General features: G+C 52.5%; 1 protein-coding gene across 3 annotated transcripts in view; it reads right to left on the bottom strand.

The window, feature by feature from the left end:
- PRDM16 (PR/SET domain 16) overlaps positions 1-16,695 on the bottom strand; it is a 282,537-nt gene extending 265,842 nt beyond the window's left edge. For all 3 annotated transcript variants that reach the window (XM_082777087.1, XM_082777085.1, XM_082777086.1), the window contains exon 1: positions 16,192-16,695. In XM_082777087.1, coding sequence (XP_082633213.1) covers positions 16,192-16,228 — 37 coding nt within the window. In that variant the 5' untranslated portion in view covers positions 16,229-16,695. The remainder of the gene's footprint in view (positions 1-16,191) is intronic.
- Between the last annotated feature and the right edge of the window lie 5,871 nt (positions 16,696-22,566).

Below are 22,566 nucleotides of genomic sequence, written 5' to 3'. Positions count from 1 at the left end.
AGTCCCTCTGCTCCACAGCAAGGTTGGTTACGTCCCTGTTTTGCTCCACATCAGACAACCCAAATGTCTGAGGTTCCTTACTGATGCACCGCCTGTCTCCCAGGAAATCTGCTCTGGATTCAGGTTGTTTTATCAAGATTTTTATCTAGAAAAAGGGTAGAGGATCTGTTTGGTTCACTGTTGTGGCAGTGGGATTTCTTGTGTTTTTTTTCTTTTTAGGGGATCACCGTGTGGACAAGTGACTGGGTTACGGGGCTTTAAAAAAATTGGTAGCACACAGGGACAACAACACAACATTTTCTCATTCCTAGCATAGAAACAGCACACAGAGACGTTCTTGCAATGATGAGGAGAAACAAGAAGTGAAAGTAGGAAAAAAAAATCCTTGCTTTTAGGCCAGTGGTGAGAATATCTTTTCTTTTAACTTAAATTTGCTTCCCCTTCTGCACAGAAGTTTTTGCAACTGTTTTCAAGTTTAACAATGGATAAAATAAAGCTTTGAAATTAATAACTGTGACAATTACTCAAAGTTTTAAAAGCTATTTTACACCCTGACTTCATCCCCCAGTGACCATGCTTCCCCTTGCTCTGGGGCACGGAGCTGGGAGCACCCTCACAGCCGCTGCCTTTGGGTAGCTGTGCCCTGCTCGGCAGCGTGCCGTGTTCAGGCTCATGAATATGTTTCCTGAAAGATCCTATTTTGAGCACTGTTTTATTCAGACATCAAAACCATTTAGAAATTATCACCTGCCTTGGCAGAGCAGCGGCAGCCGAACAATGCGAGCATCTGGATTCCGCGGCCGTGTCGGCCGTGGCAGCTGGCACCGAGCGCTCGGCCTCACTCATCGCTTTCTGAAACCCGGCCAGGCTTGTACTTCCTAAATGAAACCTGGCTGCACAGAGACATTCGGTTCCATGGGAGTCCTGGAGGAATCGGGTGATTTATGGAAACCAGCTACTCGCGCCTGAAGCCTGCGCTAAGCAATAATCGATACTTTTTCAGTATTTTTAATATGGCATTATGGACTTTGATTTTTCTTCCACTGAGACATCTGCAGCGCCATAAATAACTTCCCCCCTATAGCAGAGGAAGGTCCAGCTGCAGCACTGCCCCCTGTGATCAGCGTGCTGGGAGCTGGGGCTCACCTCGTGCGCTGCACCAGGAGAGCACCGCGGGTAGCGGCCAGGCTAAGGAAGGTGCCTTCCCCGGGTACTTGCAGGTATCAGAGAACAAGGCACAAAATATGAGCACTTCTCTGACCTTTTGTCAATAATGATTATTCCTCGAGGCATGCACACATCGTGATTCACCTTACTTCTGGATTGCTCAGCTATTTCCCTGTAAAGCCAGTGCCACTAGTGCAGATAACTTACATCAGTAGTTAGAAAAATGCCTAAACCTGAGCACAGACCATGCTAGCTTCATTTGAGAAGTGCATTCTCTAGATTTCATAGCTGAACAGGTGGAAAAGAAATCTTGTTTTAACTAAGAAAAGATGGCATCAGGAAGGAATTGATCCTACAAGACTGGCACCCAATATCCTCCATGCTCATGCACCAAATGCTGCTGATCTTCTCCTCTTCTGAACACGAGAAGTTCCTCTGGCTGGGACCACACGCCCCACGCGGTGTAACCTGTGAGATCAGCTCTTGCCTTTGCCCCGTGTTTCTGCACGCAAGCAGGGGTCTGCCAAGCAAAGCTGCTGCAATTTCTAAGGGACCAGAAAGGTAAACATCAGTTCTAGAGGCCAGAGAAAGTGGCACACTTTGATCAGAGAGAACTAGCTCAAGTATTTTGAAGATCAAGCTTGATTTTCAGATGGGTATTTTTCTAGTTTTAAGGTGGCAGCTACCAGTGAGAGCAATGCTAAGCCTCCCAGGCCCAGTTTTGGAGGGTCAAAGGTCACACCAGTTTCAGCTGCATTCACAAAATCCCAGTGCTTCCCAACAACTTCACACTGCTTAAAGCAAACCAGCAACAGACTTGGAAGCCAGATGGGAAAGAGTAGTGAGAAAGATTTGGCAAAACAGCATCTATGTAATGCGGACAAAAGCTACTTTAAGAGCTGTGCCTTTTTCTCTTTACCTCCTTTATCTCTACTTCTACCTGCTCTTGAGAGCATGAAGTAGGCAGGTGGGAAAGCAGGGCACCAGAGGCAGAAGACCCCCCCTGGAGCCACTCCGTGTCCAGTTGATACTGACCTCTTTCCCCTTAGCTCTGGCATCTTGCATTCAAAATTTTGCTCTTCATCATCTTTATAGCCATAAAATCCAACATCCTGGTTAATCCAACAGCACATTAAGTTTTTGTCCCATGACACCGAAAATAACAAAAGCTGACACAATGAACCAGCAGACACACCGATGAGTTTCTCCATTTCTGGAGAAAATAGCCCATTTAAAATGGACTTCAGGACATCGGAAATCAAGACATGGAAAACCCCAAAGCTTCAAGTTTAGCTCATATGTTCTTACTGATACCTGCAGCACGAAGCTGCCTATTACAGGCAAAAGCAAGGGGGGATCACATTGCTGGAGCCTTTTGCTGCTCTGGTGGAACTGCTAGTTTAGGTTTTTGTGGCCGGCTTCCTTATCCGTGCAGGGATGCCCCTTGTAAAAGAGCTGGTTCTGAACAGCTGAGAGCTCTGTAATATCCGAAGCAGCCCCTAACCTACCTTTACCAAAACAGCACTGCTACATGGTGCGTTTTAAAGGGAACAAGACATACAATAAAACTTTTATTTCCAGCAGGCTCGGTTGCTTCCTACACATCTGGGCAGTAACCGGGGCCGCACACCAGCGCAGCGAGGGCTGTGCTCCTGACGGGCACATGGCAGTAATGAAACACCAACACTTCTCGTAAACCCCACGTTCAGTGTGTTGGCACGGAGATGCCTTTCACCTCATCCCACGTGTAAAGTCCTCTCCCCTCAGAAAAGCTCTTCCTCCCGCAGAAACCCTCCGCGGCGCGTAAAGGAGCCGGCGGCCACGGCTTTCAAAGCCAGCCCCCAAGTATTATTCCATTTTCCGCTGAATAAAAGTATTGAGGACCCTTTGTCAGGGAGGAGCGAGGCCGGCCGCCTTCCTGCTCACAATGCCACTCTGTTCGGTGGGCTGCAGAGGGGAGTTGCCCGAGAGATCCCAGCGGGGTCCAGCCCGGCGCTGCGACCGCTCGCGGCAGCCACCGGCCTCCTCCACGCTTCCCTTTGAACGAGGGGCGCCTGGCAGGGCCAGGAAAGGAGAAAGAGCAATTCCTTACCAAAGCCACCCCCAGAGCAGATCAGGGCAGTATGGCAGGGTCAGACCCCGGACCCCCGCCTGCAGCCCCGATAGCAGGTTTTTGGCAGCCCGACCCAGCTCCGAGGGGGCAAGCGAGGACCTGGAGTCACAGGCAGTCTGAATTTCGAAATTCGGAAAAATAGGAAATGAGGTTCACTGGGTAGCTGTGCTCCCCACACCTGATATTTGGGGGAGGGGGGGGCAGCTTCAAGGGCCGTTCACAGAACTTCTGCGAAATATTTAAATACTTCACCTACATGTGTGGGTGAGGAGCCCCAGGACCACGCTGCGTGCTTGCTCTGTAGTGATGCTCATGAACGGAGGTGCATGAACCTGCCGGGCTGATCCCTAGGTGGGAGAGGTGGTACAGCACAGCAGACTCACTTTTGGAATGATTTTTCACTTGGGCTCCATGTTATTGGGCCACATCACAGAGGTACCAGCTTATACCCGCTGAGAACTGCCCCATTACAATTAATTTCTCATCTAAAGTGGACCTGAATTCTGATTTCCCTGTTCTTTTGTTTGTTTGTTTTTTCTATGAAGGATAAAAACACTTTGCATAAGAAACAAGCAAGCTTCAGAAACAAAGTACACGCTCTTGCACAGAAACTAAAGGGTTTGTCTGCATCAAACAACTGCAATTCAAAAACCCCTCCATGCAGGGATGTTCTGACACGTTATCTTCGGGCAGGAAACATCCCAGACTTCAGTACGTGCAATTTAGAGTTCTTCTACTACCTTTAAGTGTTTGAGGGGGAAACAATCTGTTTTGATAACTCCTGACATTAAACAGTGATAAATAATTAAATATGTTTAACTGTTTCATTAACTAAAGATAGATTGAGAGCGCTCCATAGATAGAATATAGATCAAAAAGCCTGAGACTGGCTGTAAATTCCCCTGATGTTTTATGACACCATTTGTATTCTGTCACTCACTAGCTTTATGTATAGTCCAAGCTGTGAACTGAATACCCCATTCAGAAAGCCACTCACTCTGCATGTTATTGCAATTTAATATTTTCACACACAGACACATCATTATCTTGGAACCTGACACTGCAAGGAGAATTCAGTAATTTTTCAAGAGTGCTTTTTTTTGTTCTAATGCGAGCACTGAGGCACAAGATTGATCTAAATGACCACTCTTCCAATATTTAGTCTCTAGATAGATAGATCAGCAGGTAGATATTTGTCTGTGTTTTCATGGATTCTTCTCATTTCAAACATGTACGGATGCAATTTCACTGGAAGAACTAAAAAGAAAGATTAAGAATCTGTCATTACTCACAAGAATGCCCCTTACATAGTTACAGCTTGAGACTGAGAACCAGATATGCATATATTGACAGTCAAGTCCTCAAGGCTGTCTCTTCAGTCTTCAATTACTGAGACGTGACTATGGGACGGGATTACGCCGCTGACGCTGGGATCCTGGAGGGGCAGCGACTACACATTCCTCGAGGCCGGGTGAGTAGAATCAGCCACATCAGCTCTTCAAGTTACAGGTAAAAATATGTATTTATTCTAAGAGCCGGGTCACACCAGGAAAAGGACTTTAGAAGTAGAGACAAAGGCACAGCTGATTTGATCCATGCAAACAGGTCTATCACACGCCGGACCCTTGGTAGCTAATCATTAACGAGCACTACATACAAACACAGATATAACAAAAATCTTTATATGCAAACAGCATCGATGTCCCAAGGAGCTCAGTGCCTCGAGGGCCTGCTCCAAAGTCCAACGAAGCCGATGGAAGGACGGCTGTGAACTTGGGCAGGCGCCGGGGCTGCAGGGCCGCCTCTCACGGCTGCAGCCAGGGTTCCCCGCGACCACCTTGCTGCGAGTGACAAAGGCAGCCCGCAGCTCCCTCCGGTCACAAACCACTGTCATTAATGCTCCACATTCCCAGGAATCAGCTGCAGGATGAACCTGACACTGGCGGGCAGGAGGAGAAACAATGAGCGTGCAAGGCTAAAGGCAAACTTCCCCCGTGGAACCCCCGCCTCCTAGGTTTGGGTTGGACGTGAGCCTCGGCCTGCCCCAAAGGAAGCCTTCAGCACTACCGTTAAGGAAGAAAAGAGGGTTCCCATCCTAAGCAACACCCCAGGAATCTTCCATAGGTTCTTGTTTCCTTCACCCAGACAGCATGGCTACAGACGTGCAGAAGAGACCCTTCACAACATGAACTCCGGGGCAGGACATTTCTCTGGTCAGCGCCCCGAGACTTACTTCTCAAAGTGCTGAACAACGCTTTGAAGCAGTTACTGTCCATGGGGCAAAAATAGATTTATAGACGCGTGTTAAATGCACGCTCCTTTTTCTGATCTACTGGAACAGACAGCACTATTACATAAATCAATATTTAGCTGGAGCATTGACTACTGGATCACACGAGAAACTTTCTGATTACGGCTGGAGGCTACGCACGTGAATATTTACACCGAGCCCTCTGTGTCCTGTCAGGATGCAGGGAACTACACATTAACTGGAGAACTACACAAAATTGCTGTTTTATCTGAAATGGAAGTTAAACAGTAATACACGGGTTTAAAGAGGAAATGAAATACATACGTGTAGGTCTAACGCCCGGACCATCCACCTGTCTGCCTATCTGAACCACTGCAAGGAGCCCAGACGCGGGTTTTCTGAAGAATATTTATCAGGGTGATCACCAGTTCGCTCCACAGGTGCTTTGTTTTCAATCAATACTCATAACCCCCTGACAATAAACTATGGGAGGAAGCAGGAGGCTTTGCCTAAGGGACGGGGACGTTCTGCTCGTCTGGAAAACCACACATCCCCCAGAGACTGAGAAAGCATCGGTAGCTCTCCAGCCACGTCCTCAAGGACATGTCCCTGAAATCAGCTTGGATTTCCTGACGGCTCACCTTTAGCTGCCGCTACCAAGAAGCTGTTAAAATTACTGTACTCGCTAGCAGGTGCAAGCAAAACCAGAAGACAAAGGCAGAAATTCTGTTCTGAACTTTATCTGGCTAAATACTTGAAGAGCGCTCTAGCAGGAAGAATTTAAGAACTCCCAAAGTAACAAAGATCTGGTTTTTATTCATTATATACGGGATATACGAGCAGAACTGTTTCTGAGCAGAGGGCTTTTCCAAGTTATCCATGAGGCATCAACTGCTTTTTAAATATGACTATTGTGCCATGTAGGGATTTAAATTTATTTTATTCCTATGTGATAATTCTGAAATAAAACACATGATCACTTGCTAGTTGTGCTTGTTCTCTATTTCACATTTACGTAATAAAATATAAAATGAAACCAGTCCTTTTCTATAAACAGAAAAAACGGTAAAGCAATTTTATACTACATGAACTTCAAGCACAGCCATTTAAAAATTAATTTACATGATTGAGCCCAAAAGGTCCATTCACTGTGAAATAAAAAACACTAAATACTATCCTGGAAGGACAGAAAATGCCAGGCTGCATGTAAACACAAGCATTTCTTTATGAGCGTCTGAGATGGAAATAAAAGATTTTTAGCAAAAACTGAAACTTGCAAGAAAAAAAAAAATCTGAACCAGTAAATTCAGCAAAAGTCTCCCAGTGACCTCAGCGGGAGCTGGAGCAAACCCAAAGATCATTAATGATACGTTTATCCTGAAATCACAAAGGCAGGTACACAAAATCCCTCCCATTTTACAGATGAGGTAGCTGAGGGTAAATTATTTGCTTAAGGCAGTAAAGCTAGTTCATCAGCTCCAGAAAAAGCAGCTTGGGCTTTTTCTGCACCCTAGACTCATCTCTGGTCAGCTAACACTCGAAGTTTTGTTTTTGGTTTTGTTTTTTTCTTCTTTCTTTTCTTTTTTTTTTTCTTTTTTTTTTTTTTTTTTTTTTTTAATTTTCTTAATAGCAGCAAAGCTCCCCACCCCCCACCCCATCACTCTACAACTTTTCCATGCTCTGAGCACAGCCTTGCATCCAACTTTCCATATTTTCTGACAGCCAAAGGCTCGAAGCCCAGCAGCGCAGGGCTGAGGGAACAAACCCACGTGCTGGCCGCAGCCTTGTGCCGGAGGCCAGGGTGCAGCAAGGCCGGAGCCTCACCCCCAGCACAGAAACAGCCCCAAAACCACACTGCAGGGGGTTCGGTGCCACTACCTGCACCTTGCTGCAGCCCAGCCGCTTCCTCAGCCTGGCTTTGGAGACTGTGCCCAGCTGTGTGAGTCCTCCCAAAGCGATTTTATATCAAGAAGGAAATAAAGCTGATTTTTTTTTTTCCTCCCACAATACCAATAAAACATATCTGGGTATCGCTTGTACCAAAACACCACTGCTATAAAGTTAAAGATATGGAAAAGAAAATTAACTACTGTTTATGGCAGTGGTGGAAGGGAAAGAAAAAAAAAAAGGCACAATGCATGCAGGGGACAGATGGCTTCTATCCAATATAGCCCCTCTTCTGTATGTTGCTTTGAAAAGGAAGTCCATGCCACTCCAGAAAATAGCAATCTGTGTAAAATATGCTAAGGTTATATAATTGATCATTCCACGAGTTAAGAAAAAAACAGTTTAACATCCCTCCATCTGAATATTGATCTGCAAATGCTAGAAGTGAATGTGCTTAAACTAGCTGTATGCCAATATTTGTATATTTTCTGCACATACACAGAAAATCTCTGGGGTCATGTGCTCAGCTGGTGAAAGTTAGCATCATCGATGCTGATACTGATTTCCATGAGTTGAGGATCTGGCCTCTCATTTAAAAAAAAATAAAAAATAATAATAATCCTGTATTTTGTCAGCTTAACCTCAGTTTTCACAGGAGAATCAGGCATGTGAATTAGAGCATGTGTTCTGCTCAGCATTATGCACTGGTTACACACGCATCCTAAACCAACACTGTATGCACTTCCATATGAAAGGCACACATACAAAAAAAAAAAAAAAAAAAAAAAAAAGGGAAAGAACAGTTTTCTGGGTAAATCACACTACCTGAACAATACCTTGCCTCACAAAGTGCCAAAAACCGGTTGCAAACCAGCTGAGTGCTGAGCTCTGCCCCCACCCCATGAAAGGTCCCGGTGGGCACGGTGCTCTGCGGGGTGCAGCCTCTCCTCTCCCCCCCCCCGCTCAAAGGGCCACAGAAAAACTCAGAACTGCTGTAGGAAGGGCTTGCTCCGGGGTAGCTTATCAAAAAAAAAACTAGTAGAAGAGGGAAATATATTCAAAATGATGTCAAATTCTGCAACGCCTTAACCTACGCTGCCAGGAAGAACCGTTCCGTGCACAGGTTGTACCTAAAGCTGGGCTTGCAAACTGGTGCAAGCAAATTCAGATGAAAAAAAATAAATAAATAAATGGGGAGTGTGATTCAGTGAGCACCAACAGCCCATCTTCAGGTGGGAGCTTCAGACAGACAGGCGAGGAATTTCTACGGTGGGAGCAACCCACGAATCGCTCAGTAAAACACGTGTGATAATGAATAGCCAGCCTTCTCTGGTGGTGATAAGATATTTTAACTAAAAACATCAGGGCATGTTTAAAAAATGATTACAAATTATTTTAACAGTGTATTTGCAGAGGGTTATAAAAACAGCTATAATATTTTTGTCTTGGATTCTAGAATTACCAGTGTGACAGCTAATGCAGTAATGATTTGTTTCAAATGCCAGTGTTTAAGCTGTATAAAGCTGATTTTATACATTTTTCCAGTAGGCCGCATTGTAGTTAATGAAATTAAACACACCAATCGCATTTGTCCCCAGGGGATGAGGAACTGAACACGCCACTGGTTTATTTTTTTATTAAAATAAATTGCAGCCAGCAAGATGGACTAATTGCATACAGAATTGAAAAAGAAACATTCCATTGATATAATTAAGCCAATTTTCATGGACAAAAATAGTTATAGTGGATATAAAATAAGCAGAGCATTCACTACAGCTTGACTTCTCCCACCCTCTATATTTTGTACAGAACATTAACTATTAAACAAATATGTTTCTCGAACGGGCTGACAGTGTTATCTAGTAATGATGGCTAAATTGGCCCCAAGAACTGATGCCAGGGCATTGTGTCTCATGGCTTTGGCGAGGGAGTCCATAAGCCAAAAACAACAGACCAGTAAAAAAAAAAAAAAAAAAAAAAAAAACAAACAACTGCCACATCAGAATAAGACTTTAAAGCAAAACACCTGAAAGATGTAAAAACTATCAAGGCAGAAATAAATCAGCGCCCAGATTATTTTGGTCCACCATTTCACCCCGAATGCTTGTGCAGTCCTCCCGGAGAGCTGCGGCCCAGGCTCCCCGATTTACCCGTGCCACTACAAGCAGCGAGTGGCTCAGGGAAGATGAAGCCTTTCCACACCAGCTCAACAGAGACCAAGATTTACCATGACAGAGGCGTAATTCTGAGGCCTACTGGAAGTAATTTGGCCGCCTCCATCCATTTCCAGCTGGGAAACGTCTCCCCCCCAGACCCAGCAGCCTCATTTGCAGAACAAGAGCGGGTGCCGCGGCACAAAAACACCTTCCTGGCTTTCTGTAGGGTCAAGCACATCCACGGGGCGATGTGCTGGACACTCTCTCCGCACACCACGTGCTGCTGCGGCACACCACGGGTGCCTTCGTGCCGAGAAGCATTTTGCTCCATGGAAAAGGAGCTGGGTCCCAGCCCTACCTGCTCACGTCGTGACCCTCACCGCAGGGAAATTTCTTTCCGATGGCAAAAAATAAAATAAATAAAAAATCGAGCAGCTAATTCAGGCTGCGAGCGTTCAGAAGCACGAAGAAGTACACTTATTCCAGGGATGAAAGTCGTATTTCATTTTTATTAGCAAAGAGGGTCACATCATTCACTGAATGAAGAAAAGGAAAAAAAACTTCTCAGGACAGGGACACTCTGTTACAGATTTGGACGCTACACAACGCACAACCTACTGCAATAAAAATAAAAATAAACAGCCCGTGAGTAGGTACCGGTGATGCATGAAAATCCATTAAGAAAATAAAAGAAATAATAAGGTCATAGATCTTTTCCACTACGACATCCCTGACCTGCAATTCCTCCAGAAAAAGAGGGCATATTTAAGACCCGAAAACACAGCAGTAATTTTGGTGTGGAATGCTGCAGAGCACTGACATATCAACAGGCTGTTACCCAGAGAGTGGAAACAAATGTGTTTGCACATAGCCTTCAGATGTCTTTATTCTTAACTGCAGATGGACACTGTATGTGTACGCGTTTACCGATACGCTGGCGACAGGATTTAAAATATCGTTTGAGAAGCAGGCATGAGAAATTCATTATTCAGCTGAGATTTTGACCCTTTCAGTTAGCGTTCAGAATTGTGTGAGTTTATCATTTAAATAATCCGGCTGGAAAAAAATAAACACGTCCAGTCAGAGTGGAACAGCCATCACGTCGTGGAAACACAGCCTGAGCTTCCCTGGCCTGCAGAGCACGTCCGTTCCTACATGCTGCCCCCTTACACCGCAGAAAAGGCCTAGGCTGCAGTGGAATTAAAATCTGCATTCAGACAATTTCACACACCAGAAGTTTACGGCAACAGGAAAAAAATAACAACAACAATAATAATAATGGAATGCAAATTGTGCAACTAGAAGGGCAAAAGCAAGTCTGAAAAACGTGGGCTGTCTGCCTGATGCTATCAGCAGGAGCAGCCAGGGCTCCTCCGGCAAGTGGCCGCAGCCTGCCCCTCGTCCCCAGCTGGACGGGCAGCTCACAATGCTTCCCCACCAGAAAGGCGGCCACCGAGACTTACCTCATTAGTGTTTGCAAACTTCTCCAGGCCTTTGTCTTTGAAGCACTGTATTAAATGGTACAGAGCTTTCATAAAATATATAAGCCATAATAACCGGAGCCGTAATAACAATAATAATACTTTTCACTCAACAGGGCCTTTCCTTCTGAGAATCTCAGGGTGCTTTACAAACATTAATGAGTGCCGCCACGCCACAGAAGGATATTTCCCTCTTATGCAGAAGATGCCCTTGTCAGTCACTTCAGGTATTTCACTCCGCAGCCGTGCGGGCAGGTGTAAGCTGTGTGCGGCAGGCAGGCTGCGGCGCTCCTTTATCACCGGTCACGGAGCGGTTACATCCGACTGAGGAGCGGGGATATTATTACAGCGAGCAACAGCTATGAATTACACCGCTCCTCTGTTGTGAAATCCTAGCTCCCGCATTGCATTTTGCCCAGAAGCGAGTGGAGATTGTGTGTGTCTCAGGTACGCTCGGCTCTCTCCCGTGCGGTGGGTCAGACTCCTGCCTGCTGTGAGACGGGGGACGCGCGGCTCAGCGCTGGGTGCTGCGTGCCTGTGGGGCACGGAACGGCAATGCCCTGCTCCTTCTGCCTTCAGCCCTCCTCGGACATTTAAATAGGACCCTCTGGAAGCACGCTTGGTTTATTTTGTGAGTCCCCTCAGCTTAGCACAGACCCATATTTGCTGATCTCGGTTTCACACTGCGGTCTCAAAACAAAGTCTACAAATAAGGCAGCTTTACTTGTTGTTACACAAAGTTTATAAAATACGAGTCACCGCATTTCTGCACATCGCTCACAGGTTCTTCAACACGTACAGCCTGCAACTGAGATCTTTCTACAAGCATTACCAGCCCAACAGACGAATGCATCTGCACAGCCTCCCTTCAGCAGCCGGGAATTCAGGGCCAGGGGCACAGCGTGCCGCCCCGCGAGGCACCGCACAAACCCACCTTTAGAGACGCGCACACGAGCGTCCCGTGATGCAAACACACGTGGATAAAACATCACAAGCACCGCACACAGACACCCACGAGCATCGACTTTATTACAGGCCAGAATTAAATCCCCGATGTCTGTGTCTTCTTCAGCCTTAGCACTTCGGCATCCTAAAGCCGCCAGGCTACGGGCAAGTTCAAACAAAGTCTCCCTCGGCAAATAACCAATTCAGCCCTCCCTTTTGCCAAGTTTCTTCCCAGGACACGGGAGAAGGGAGCTCTTTGCAGTCGTTCCCTCCGCACTTTCTCAAATAAATCAAACGTGCACGGGGAGGCAGGGAGGGGGGCGAACTGATAAATTATATTTGTAGAATTTAGATTATTTTTTTTTTTAAGACTAACCCGATTTGAAATCCTTGCTAATTTTTGTTGAAGCGCTAATTACACATCACCTTAATTAGCGGATCAACTCCCCCATACACCCCCCCCCCCCCCCCCTTCCCCTGCCCAGGCTCCCTAATTGCCTAATTGAACAGATCCGGGGCAGGCCGGGGGAGGGCGAGGCGGCGGAGGCTGCCGCGGCGGCGGGCCCGGGGGGGACGGGGCCGGGGGAGGCACCTGCGAGCCCCTCGCCAGCCCGTGTAGGGACCCTGGGCAGGGACAGGGCGGAGGGATGAGCAGCCTTGAAGATAGTTAAAAACAAAAACACGACACGTACAAAAATAATAATAAAAAAATCCTCCATAAATTTTCGGCCTCCGCGTGCTGCGATATCGGAAGCGTCTGTCCCGGCGCAAATATTGGCTTCCTAAGAAGTGGTCCTCGGGCTCCAGCCCCCGCGATCCCCCTTCTCTCCCCTGCCCTGCAGCACCCCCGGGACGGGGGGACCCGGCCTCCCCTCGGTGGGCAGAGGGAACAGCCCCGGCTGCAACTCAGCCCCGAACTTGAACTTCGCCGTTTTCCTCGCACTGCAAAGCGAAGGCGGCTGCGGGCAGCCCGGCCCCCGTTTTCCAGCACCACCGTTTGTTTAGGACCACGTTTATTTAGGACCGGCCGGCAGCGGCGTTTGTATTTCGGGAGCCCCCGAAGCGGGGGGCGTTTGGGGTTTGCTGGCAGCGCAGCCCCGCACCGATTCATCCTCCGCCTTCTCCCTCCGAGCAAGGGCTGCCGGCTGCTGCAGCCGCTTCTCCTGGGCCGCCGGGGGGGTTATTTTCTAGGGGAGGGGGCCCACGGAAGGAACCTGCTCCCCCCCGGGGTCCCACAGAGGGGGGAGCAGCGGGGCCCGGCCGCGCTCACCTGCGGCCCCTGGGGCCGTTTCCCCGCAGAGGGGCTCGGACAGTGCCCGGCCCCCGGCTTCTCCCTGTCCCGCTCCCCTAAAACCTCCGGGAATTTCGGCGTGACCCCACCGGATCCCCAGAGGAGCTCCGCATCTGCTGGAAATACCGCCCAGGGGACCGAAATTCTGCAGCGCGGGGGTTTGATGCACTGCACGCCCCCCGTGCAGCGCCCGGCCCCGGGACACGCGTAGGCACCCACGGGCACCCGCAGGGCCCCGGGTGCATGGGGGGTTGGGGGGAGAAGGGGCCTTGGGGACGTCGTGCGGTCAGGGAAGTTGCCACTACCTCGCCGCTGTAAATACGGCAAGATCCGCACCCTCGTGTCCGTGTTTAATCTGTTTTGCAAATAAATACTCCTGGGATATTGAAACCTTAGCTTCGGACTACTGTTTTGAACTGTGATCCCTAAAAAATCCTCAGCTGAAACCCCATAAACCGTTGGGCCTTGTATTGTATTAAACACCTGATTTTAATCAGAGCTCAGCCCTCCGAACAGCCACTTCCAGCCCGCGGTAGCAGCGCTCCCGCCGCCACCGGAGGGGTTTCTGCTGCGGCGAAGGGAAGCGGCCGGCTCCAGGCACCCCGCTCATCGCCCTACCGCTGGAGATACCCGGGAACGGAAAAAAACTGTCGGTCCTTAAAACCTGCCGGTCCTTAAATCCTCTCCTCAAGCTGCAGAAGCTCCGGGGAGCCCGGCGGTGTGCGCGGCTGAGCCCCGGGCCGGGCAGGAGGCGCGCTCCCGGCCGCACTCCAGCAAAAAATCAGCAGCGGCTCGCTCCCGACACGCGCTTCCCCGCGGGGAAGCAGAAAGAACAAATATATATTTATAAAAGAAAAATAAAAGGAAAGAAGTATTTCGCTATATTCCACTATTTTCACCAAGAGAGCGCTCTGAAAATTACTCTTCTCCTTATCCTAAAAAAAAATATAACTGAATTAAAAAAAAATAAAAGTTATTGAGAGGGGGCCTTTAAAGCGTGTGTTTATTGAGAAAGAAAAAAAAAAAATCCCGGGATTAACCGAAAAGACAACTTCCCAAGGAGCGTGGCCGCGATGTGCTGGCGGTGCTGAGCACACCCGCACTCGGAGCAGGATTTCTGCTCGGAGCCGCGGCTGTCGGGGCCAGGAGGGTGCGCGGCTGTCCCGTGGGGCGTGCGGAGGCTGCTCGGGGAGCCGGGGAACCTTCGCGGAGCGCATTGCAGAACGGGGCCGCAGCAAGGTAAATCGCTGGGCCTCGGGCTCGCCCGGGCGTTTTGTCGTTTGAGAAAGAAACGCGGGGAGCTGCCACCTCGGGGCTCGTCTCCGCCTGCCCGCACCCGAAAGAAAACTCCTGCCCCGACGCGATTTTAACAGAAATACGGAGAGGAGAGGGGGAGGAAAACCCCCAAACCCTGCAGCATCTCGGCTGGGGAGCCGCACCGCAACCTCGGGCACGCTTTTTCCCAGCGCGATGCCCTCCCGGAGCGATGGGGAGCTGCGGGGGGAGCTGCCGCCGAGCCCCCCCCGCCCCGAGCCCACGCGTGGGGACCCGCGGGGGGGGCCCCGCGCCGCGCCCGGCTCCCCCGGCCCCGCCGCACCTGAGCGCTCCCCGCCGGGCCGGGCGGGGGGGGGCACGGCCGGGGGGCGGCCGCGGAGCTCCGCACCACTGCTTCGTCCGGGGCTGAGCGCGACAAATCCTCCCGCAAGGCTCCCCGTGAAAACGCACGCGGGTTTAAACGAGCTGGGCGCCGCTATTTTCCAAAGCGTCCTCAAAGCACTAAACGCGGAGCTCCCAGCGGGCGAGGACCGCGCTGGAAGTCCCGCAGCCTGCAGAGATTTCGCACGGAGCCGGAGAGAAACAGAAACTAAAGGAGAGGAGCAGCCGAGGGGTGCGGACGGGCTGCCCGGGCACCGCTGCGGCACCGAGCCCGGGAGCTGCTCGGCAGGAGCCCCCCGGGCGGCTGCGGGGCTCTGCGGGGGCACCAAAGCCCCGCTGTCCCCTACGAAAACCCCGCTGTCCTCAGCCGAAAATCCAGTCTAAAAACAATTCGAAAGAAAGAAAGAAAGAGGGGTCCAGCGGAAGACGGAGGAAAAAGCTGCGCAAGACTTACGAGCTGCAATTCCACCCCCAAGTAAATTTTAAAAAATTAAAAATTAAAGACACTCCCCCACACTCCCCTCCCCCAGACCTTCTTAACCCCCAGCTGGGACACCCGAGCTGCCTTCAGGATCTTCCCTCTGGACCTGCGAATCCAAAGCCCCTCACTGAGAGCGGATCCATTTTTGCTACAAATTCTCTTCCTTCCCTCTCCTTGATAATTGTTCCCGAGCCTAGAAGGGTTTCTTCTTCTTCTTCATTTTTATTTTTTTTTATTTTCCGTTTGTCTCTGCCTGTCTCTCCCCCTCTCTCTCTCTCTCTCTCTCACTCTCTCTCCAGCGTTCAGTCTCTCCGGATCGCGCAGGCAGATGCCAAACGCAGACCTCTAGCGCCCACTATTTCAAAAGCCAGGAATATTATTTCACAAGACTCGTTGGAACGACTCAATAAAAAAAAAAAAAAAAAAAAAAAAAAAAAAGAAGTTGCTATCCCCTTTCGTCAACTTCGAGCTAACTTTCGCTTTTCTCCCCCGGCCGCCGGCCCCGCGCGGCTCCGCCGTTCGCCCGCCGCGGCCCCGGCTCCGGCGCGCCCGGGGCTGCGCGGGGTGCGCGGGGCTGCGCGGGGCGGTGCGGAGCGGGGCGCCCGCTCTGCGCGCAGCCGGGGCCGGGCAGCGCGGCTCCCGCCGCCGCCGCGGGGACCGGGAGGGGGGCTCCAGCCCCTCGCAGCCCCCGGGCCGGCTCCGAGCCGTCCCGGCCGAGCCGCCGCGGAGGTGGGACGCGGAAGAAGGGAGAGAAAGGACCTACTTTTGGGCAGTTTTCTCGCCCTCGCCTTGGATCTCATCGTGTCGGCTTGTGGATTCCTCTCCTCCTCCTTGAGCCCAGAAGCAGCTACACACTATCTTCATCTCCCAAGCATTGTCAGTTTGGACACCTTCGCACATGCGCACAGAGCATTCAATCTGACACCCTCACCAGGGCCAAAAAAACTTTCCAACGTATTCATCATCATCAGTTTTTTTTTTTTTTTTTGTCCTATCCTCTTCTTCAGACCACTTATCTCTCCCCCCTCCTCTCTCCCAGCACCATCGCAGCCTTCCCCTGATCTGCCCCTTTAAGAAAAATCAGCCCTGGCGGCTCCTAGCCCTCCGCACACTGACCCTACACACTGGACAATATTTAAGGACCAAGGTGCCATCCTATAAAGAGGTGATTATCATTATTATTCTTCTTATTACTGCTACTGTTACTAAATAGCAATGCTGTAGAGAGTTTGTTAACGGATGTCATCCTGTAACCGTACATGTTTTAGACGCGCTTTTATTTTTAACCTGAAAAAATATATATATATTTATCTGCGGTAACTTTTCGATCACTTTATTTTCTTCCTTTTTTTACCCTCCTTCTCCGCCTCGCCCCCTCGGGCTCGGGGGGGGTGGGGGGGTCGCGTAACTTTGCGATACCCATTGGCGCTTTGTGTGCTGCCGGCGTTGCTCGCTTTTGTACCGCGCTCCTTCAGCTCCGCACCGGCGAAGCCCCCGCCGCTGCCGCCCCCGCTTCTCTGCTCGCGACCCCTCGGACCCCAACGTCGGACCCCGCGGGACCCACGGGCCCCTCGCCCTGTGCGGAGCGGGCTCAGCACCCGCGGACGGGGCTCAGCACCCGCCGGGCGGCCGCCGCCGCCCGTGCCCGCGTCCCCCGGGGCCGAGGCGCGGAGAGGGGCGCGGAGGGTCCCGGCCCCGGCCCCGCACCCCCCATTTCTTGTGCGTTTCAGGTGCGAGGCAGCGCGGCCGGGCAGCGCTCCCGAGGGATAGGCGGCCGCCTCGCTGGGGGAAGCCGAGAGCCGCGCAGACAGCCGAGAAAAGGGGGGTGAGAAAAAAATATATATATTAAATAATAATAAAATCAAGCGATGCCGGCGAGACCCGCAGGACCTGCCCGTCATCCCCGGAAGCGAAGGTAGAGAGAGACCAGGCAGCCCCTCTTTGAAGAAAGGAGCGAAGTGTAAATAGCCCGATGATTGATGTGCTGTCTTTGACTGCGGAGAAAGCACTATTTTAATTCAAGTGGCCAGGTCAGATGGTCACGGAAGAAGGTTGAAAGGTAGGATTTAATGAGATTAATATGGAGAGAGGGAGCGAGAGAAAGCGCGCGCCTTCATAAACATTCAATAAAATAATCGGGTTAGGGCGAGCGCTCGGATCTGCGCTCGAGGTGCTAACCCATACTGGGACCCAGAAAAATCAGGAGCCCTCTCACCGAAGGGCATTGCAAAAACAAAGCCAAACTTCTTTGGGTGCGTCAGGTCTCTGCTGGAAGCCATTCTGCCAGCTGCACTTTTGCCCTGCAGGTGGAACTGGGGAGGGGGGAATATTCTCGCTAATTACCGGTTTTCCCCTCCTCAATAAAGTCTTTAATTGCAAATGGGAGTAGGGCCCTTTCAGATGCTACCTAGGAGCCGGCGTTAAAGGGAAGGGTGGTGGAGCAGGAGTCCAAATAAAATAAATACGTTTGAAGGGAACTCGCAGCCACGTGTCGCCTAAAATGTTGAAATGGTGCCTGCGAATTCCTTCCTCGGGAACGCGCTGCGCACAGGTAGCCGTTTCACGGCGTGCCGGGGACCCCGAGGTTGGAAAAACAAGCTCTCCTGAGCTCCTCGGGTGAAACAGGAGCCCTAATGTTTCCAGCGCATTGAAATATTTCTCCCAACGACCTTGGACGCTGCCTGCCTCCCGTATCCCTCCAACGAGCTGCTAATGGGACAGGCGCATTTCAGTTTAAAAACCTCGTCCCGGTTTTTCCCTTCTCATTAGCCCCGCGGTTTTGTCGCTGGAACCGCCGGTAGCGCCCCGGACCCGAGCAAAAGCCGCGAAGCCGGCGAGGAGGAGAGGGAAGGAAAAGGAAGGGAAGGACAGGAGAGAAAAAGGGAAGGACAGGAGAGGAAAGGACACTCGGGGCCGCTGGCAGCCCCCGGCCGGGCCGCGCTCAGGTGCGGGCTTTGCGCTTCCCAGCACGGCGGGGGCCGAAGGGCCCGGAGCTCTGCGCGGGGAGAGACGGGCACGGGGGGAGCCCCCAGCCCCCCGGTTTGGTTTTGGGGCCAAAAGCTGCCGCAGTCTCTGCGCCCGGACCCCCCCGGCCCAGAGCCGGTGCGAGAAATCAGCTCGCCTTTAGCGGGGCCGCTCGCAGATATTAAAGAGACGCAAAATGGGTTCGGGGGGGTGCGCGGTGTGTGTGCGCCGAGGGGGAGTTCCCTCCCCCGTTAGTTGGGGCTTCTGCAAACGAAGCCAACGAGAAGGGATCGAAAAGTGGCCGGCCGAGCCGGCGGCAGCCCGGCCGAGCTGGGGCTGCCCTCGGCGCTCAGCTTTCTTCCTATTTGCCATTTCTCGCTCGCCCCGGCCGCGTTTCTCACAAGCCGGCGAGAATCGCTCGGCGGCAGGAGCGGGGCTCCCGCGGAGGCTGCACCGCTTGTGTCGGGCCGGGAGGCAGTTCGGTAAAATTAATTTTAAAAAAGGAAAAAAAAAAAAAAAAAGAAAATCCCAAAGGGGAACGAATGGCCAAGCCCCGGTACCGGGGTGTGCGGGGGCAGCCCCGAGGCGAGCAGCGCGTCCCGCCCGGTACCGGGCACCACGGACAGGGAGCTGCAGCTCCCCCGGGCCGAAGCAGGGTCCCGCTCCGCAAACCTCGTTTTAAGCCAAAAACTCGCCAGAACCGGCACGGTTCGCAGCCAGGGCAGCGAGCAGGGGAGGCTCCCGGAGCCAGCGGGCGCCCGAGCCGCGGCCGCCGGGACGAGCGCTCCCCGGGGCGGCCGGGCCAGCGGGGGCACGGCGCTGCCCCCGGGCTCGGAGCCCCGCGCCCAGCCGAGCCCCGGAGCGGGGAGGGCAGCGGGGGGGCAGGAGAAAACCCGCAGCCTTTCCCCCAGCCACCCTCGGCTCCCGGCGGCGCATCCTGCTGCCCGGCCGGGCCAGCATCCCGCGGCTGCTACCTTTTTTTTTTTTTTTTTTTTTTTTTTTTTTTTTTTTTTACAGTTTGCACCTGTTTGAGCGCCTATCGCTGCCGCGGGGAATGGGGAATTCATTAGCGGGGAGGGAGGGAGAGGGGCCGGGAGCTCCTCGGCTCCCCCGGGTCAGCCCAGGTGGCCACCGGGGAGCCGGGGGCCCCTGCCCGGCTTGCAGGGAAGCGGTGGCTAAGGAGCCCCCAGCCCCCCCCAGGAGCCGGCTGGAGGGGGAAAAAGGCTCCCCCACGGCGGTGGCCGCTCTGCCACAATTGTTTCGCCCTCCGCGGCCCCGAGCAGCGGGGGGACGGGGCCGGGGAGCCCCCGCGGCCGGGCACGGCGCAGCCCCGGCGGGGGGCACGGGCGAGGCGGCGGCAGCGAGCGGCGCCTGTTAAGAGTTTATATAATCCGCCCTCGCTCCTGTTTGCACCTTCATCTCTGCTTCCTCGCCCAGCTAATATACATTTCAACACACAAACTCCGTGGCGTGCCACATGCGTTTCAACGGGGATTCACTGCGAGCCTTTAAAGGGGGGCGCTGGAGTGGCTGTAATTTACGGGTGGCTTGCCTGGCATTTTCACTACAAAGCCCCGCGTTCCCAGGTATTTTATGAAGCCAGCTTGGAAAACACGCTCCAGGTGAAGCTTTGCGGGCAAGCCTCCCCGATCGATGTTGTTCCCGAGCAGCTGTAATGCTCCCGAAACGCTCCTCCGGGCCCCGGGCGGGGGGCGAGCAGCGGGGCTGCGGCTGCTCCGGCGGCGGGGAGAAAGGCGCTGTGCAGCCGCCGTGCCCCGGCGGGTTTAAGCGCTAAAGAAGATTAAAATGGTTGAGACAGTCCGGCTCGGCCGGGAGCTGCCGCACACGCAGAGCAGCCCCTTTTCCCGTCCCAGAGATTTTCGCATAAATTGCTTATTGTTTCTGCGCAGCGTCGCGAGGAGATTACAGCGAGAATTAATATTGGAAACTGCGCAAGAGCCCCGTGGCATACGACGGGGCCGCTCTCCCTTAGGGTCAGCGAGCCCCGGCCAGATTAGGCGCTAAGAATGTCACACGCTTCCCTAGAGATTTTCCCTTCCTAATCTGCCATTAATAAGCGGAGGAAGCGCACACAACAACCGCATTGTAATTAGGGGCTGCCTCAAATCCACGCAATCAAAGGGCAGCTTGCCTTTCATCCCCGCCGGTGCCAAGGAATTTCAACACCTTTCGGCCGCGGCTTCCAGCCCCGGCTCCCTGCGTGCAGCAGGCGCAAGGGGGCAGTTAAGGACAGCCCTGCACGCCCGGGCCACCGCTCGCCTGCCCGCGGGGTCAGCGGCCCCGAGCATCCCTCGCCCTGCCCCGGGCAGAGGCCGGAGGCTGGCGGCCCCTCGCCGCCGGCAGCCCCGAAGGAGCCGGCCGCCGTGCCCACAGCTCGGGGTGGTTTTTTAGTTTATCATCCCCAACACCTTCGGGAAGGTCCAGGAGGAACGTGGCTGGGAAAGGCAGAAACGCCCGCGTTTTGTGCGAACGCTTTAACCACCTTAGCGATTCTCCTAGCGAATAAATTGGGGGCTGGGGGTGGAAGATTAATATAAAAATGCAAAAGCCCCGCGTGCATGTTACTCTCCCGAAGCTCACTTTCCCGATACTTAAGCTGCGCTGAAATCAGCCCTCGCATCGAAATACATTTATCAGACTTTCTCTTATTTCCAGAGGAAAACACTGGCTCCTCTGGCCATGAAAATACACCGTGTAAATTGCCATTTCAGATTTTTCAAAAAACATGTCCAGCTATAAGAATTCCTTCGAATTCGTTACACTCCACTGTGCAAGGCTCCGCGCTGCGGGTCCGGGGAAAGGTAAAAATGCATGCCCTAAAATAAGAAGTCGTAAAAAGAAAAGCAACATTTACATTTGAATATCTAACTTGAACAGTATTATAATTACCATCGTAAAAGATCGCGCACTGTTGTCTTTAAAACGTCAGCCTATGAACAGAAATACTTTTTGGAGGATGTAAACACAGCAGTTTTAATCATGACGGTCTCTTGGAATAAAGAGAAATTAAGGAGTTATAGCAATTTTTTTAGACGTTGGATCAAAATATTTTTGCCCGGAGAACGCTTGCCAAATGAAAGCAAAATGGAAATGATGGGCGCCGCAATTCAGTAAACAGTTTTGTGATGGAAAGAGCCCAAGCCTGCAGTCTGCGGGGACGGGGGGCCCGGGGGAGTTCTCCTCTCCCGCGGGGGGCGGCTGCGGTGGCACGGGGCGGCAGCGGCCGGCCGAGGGATTTTCGATTTACCGTTTTTCAACCCAAACGCGCTTTTCTGAAGACACTGAACCGGGCTGTCTCGGCTTGCTGCTGGAAATTCACAGGACTGCCCCCCCGCTAAAGGTTAAAGCGAGCCGCAGCATCCCGAAGAGCGGCGGCAGCTCGGAAGGCAGAGGGACAAGACCCCGGCCCGGCCTCGGGGGCTGGCGACGCCCGGGGGGGAGATTCCTCTAATTCACCTTTGTGGGGGGGAGAGCGAACCGAAAGCTGTCCCCGTTTCCCTCGCTGTCTTGCCAACCCCGGCGTGCTCCCGGCTCTGGCACCGGGCGCCCCCTCCCCATTTTCTCCCAGCCCCGACAGAGCCCCCCCGGGGGCTGCCAGCGCAGCCCTGGGCAGGGGAGCCCCGGGGGGATGCGCCCCCCGAGCAGCGCCCCGCCGGACCCCCCCCGCTGTTTCCGTGCCCGCTTTGCTCGCGCATCCCCCGCTGCCGATGGCTGCAGCGGTGCCGGCCGTGTAATTATTAGCTATTAATTGAGTTCAAGACCTTTTATGGCTATGGGAAATGAGGAGTCCGACCACTAATCCCGAGAAGGGGCTGCGCACAGCCAAGAGCTATGAAAAAGCCATCCAGGGCTGGCTGGGCCCGGCCTGACACAATGCCCCTGGGGGCGGGGGAAGCATTAACGAAAAAAAATTCATTAGGTGAAAATTATAGAAACTTTAAACCGATGGATTTATTTACGAGGTCTCTTCGGGGGCTGACACTCCAATGCTTGGGGAGGGGGGAAAAGGGGTGCGGGAGCCCCCCCCCCGCTGCAGGGAGGGTGCGCGGGGGTCGCCACCACGGGACCGGCGACCCCAGGGAGCGAAGGAGCGCTACAGGGCTGGGGGGGTCCTGCCCCGGGTCCCCCCCCCCGCCCCGGCGTGCCAGAGCTG

This window comes from Aythya marila, assembly GCF_965140915.1.
Source record: "Aythya marila genome assembly, chromosome: 21".
Lineage (NCBI taxonomy): Eukaryota > Metazoa > Chordata > Aves > Anseriformes > Anatidae > Aythya > Aythya marila.
The sequence above is the reverse complement of the archived record's forward strand: the minus strand, read 5'-3'. Positions and strand labels throughout refer to the sequence as shown.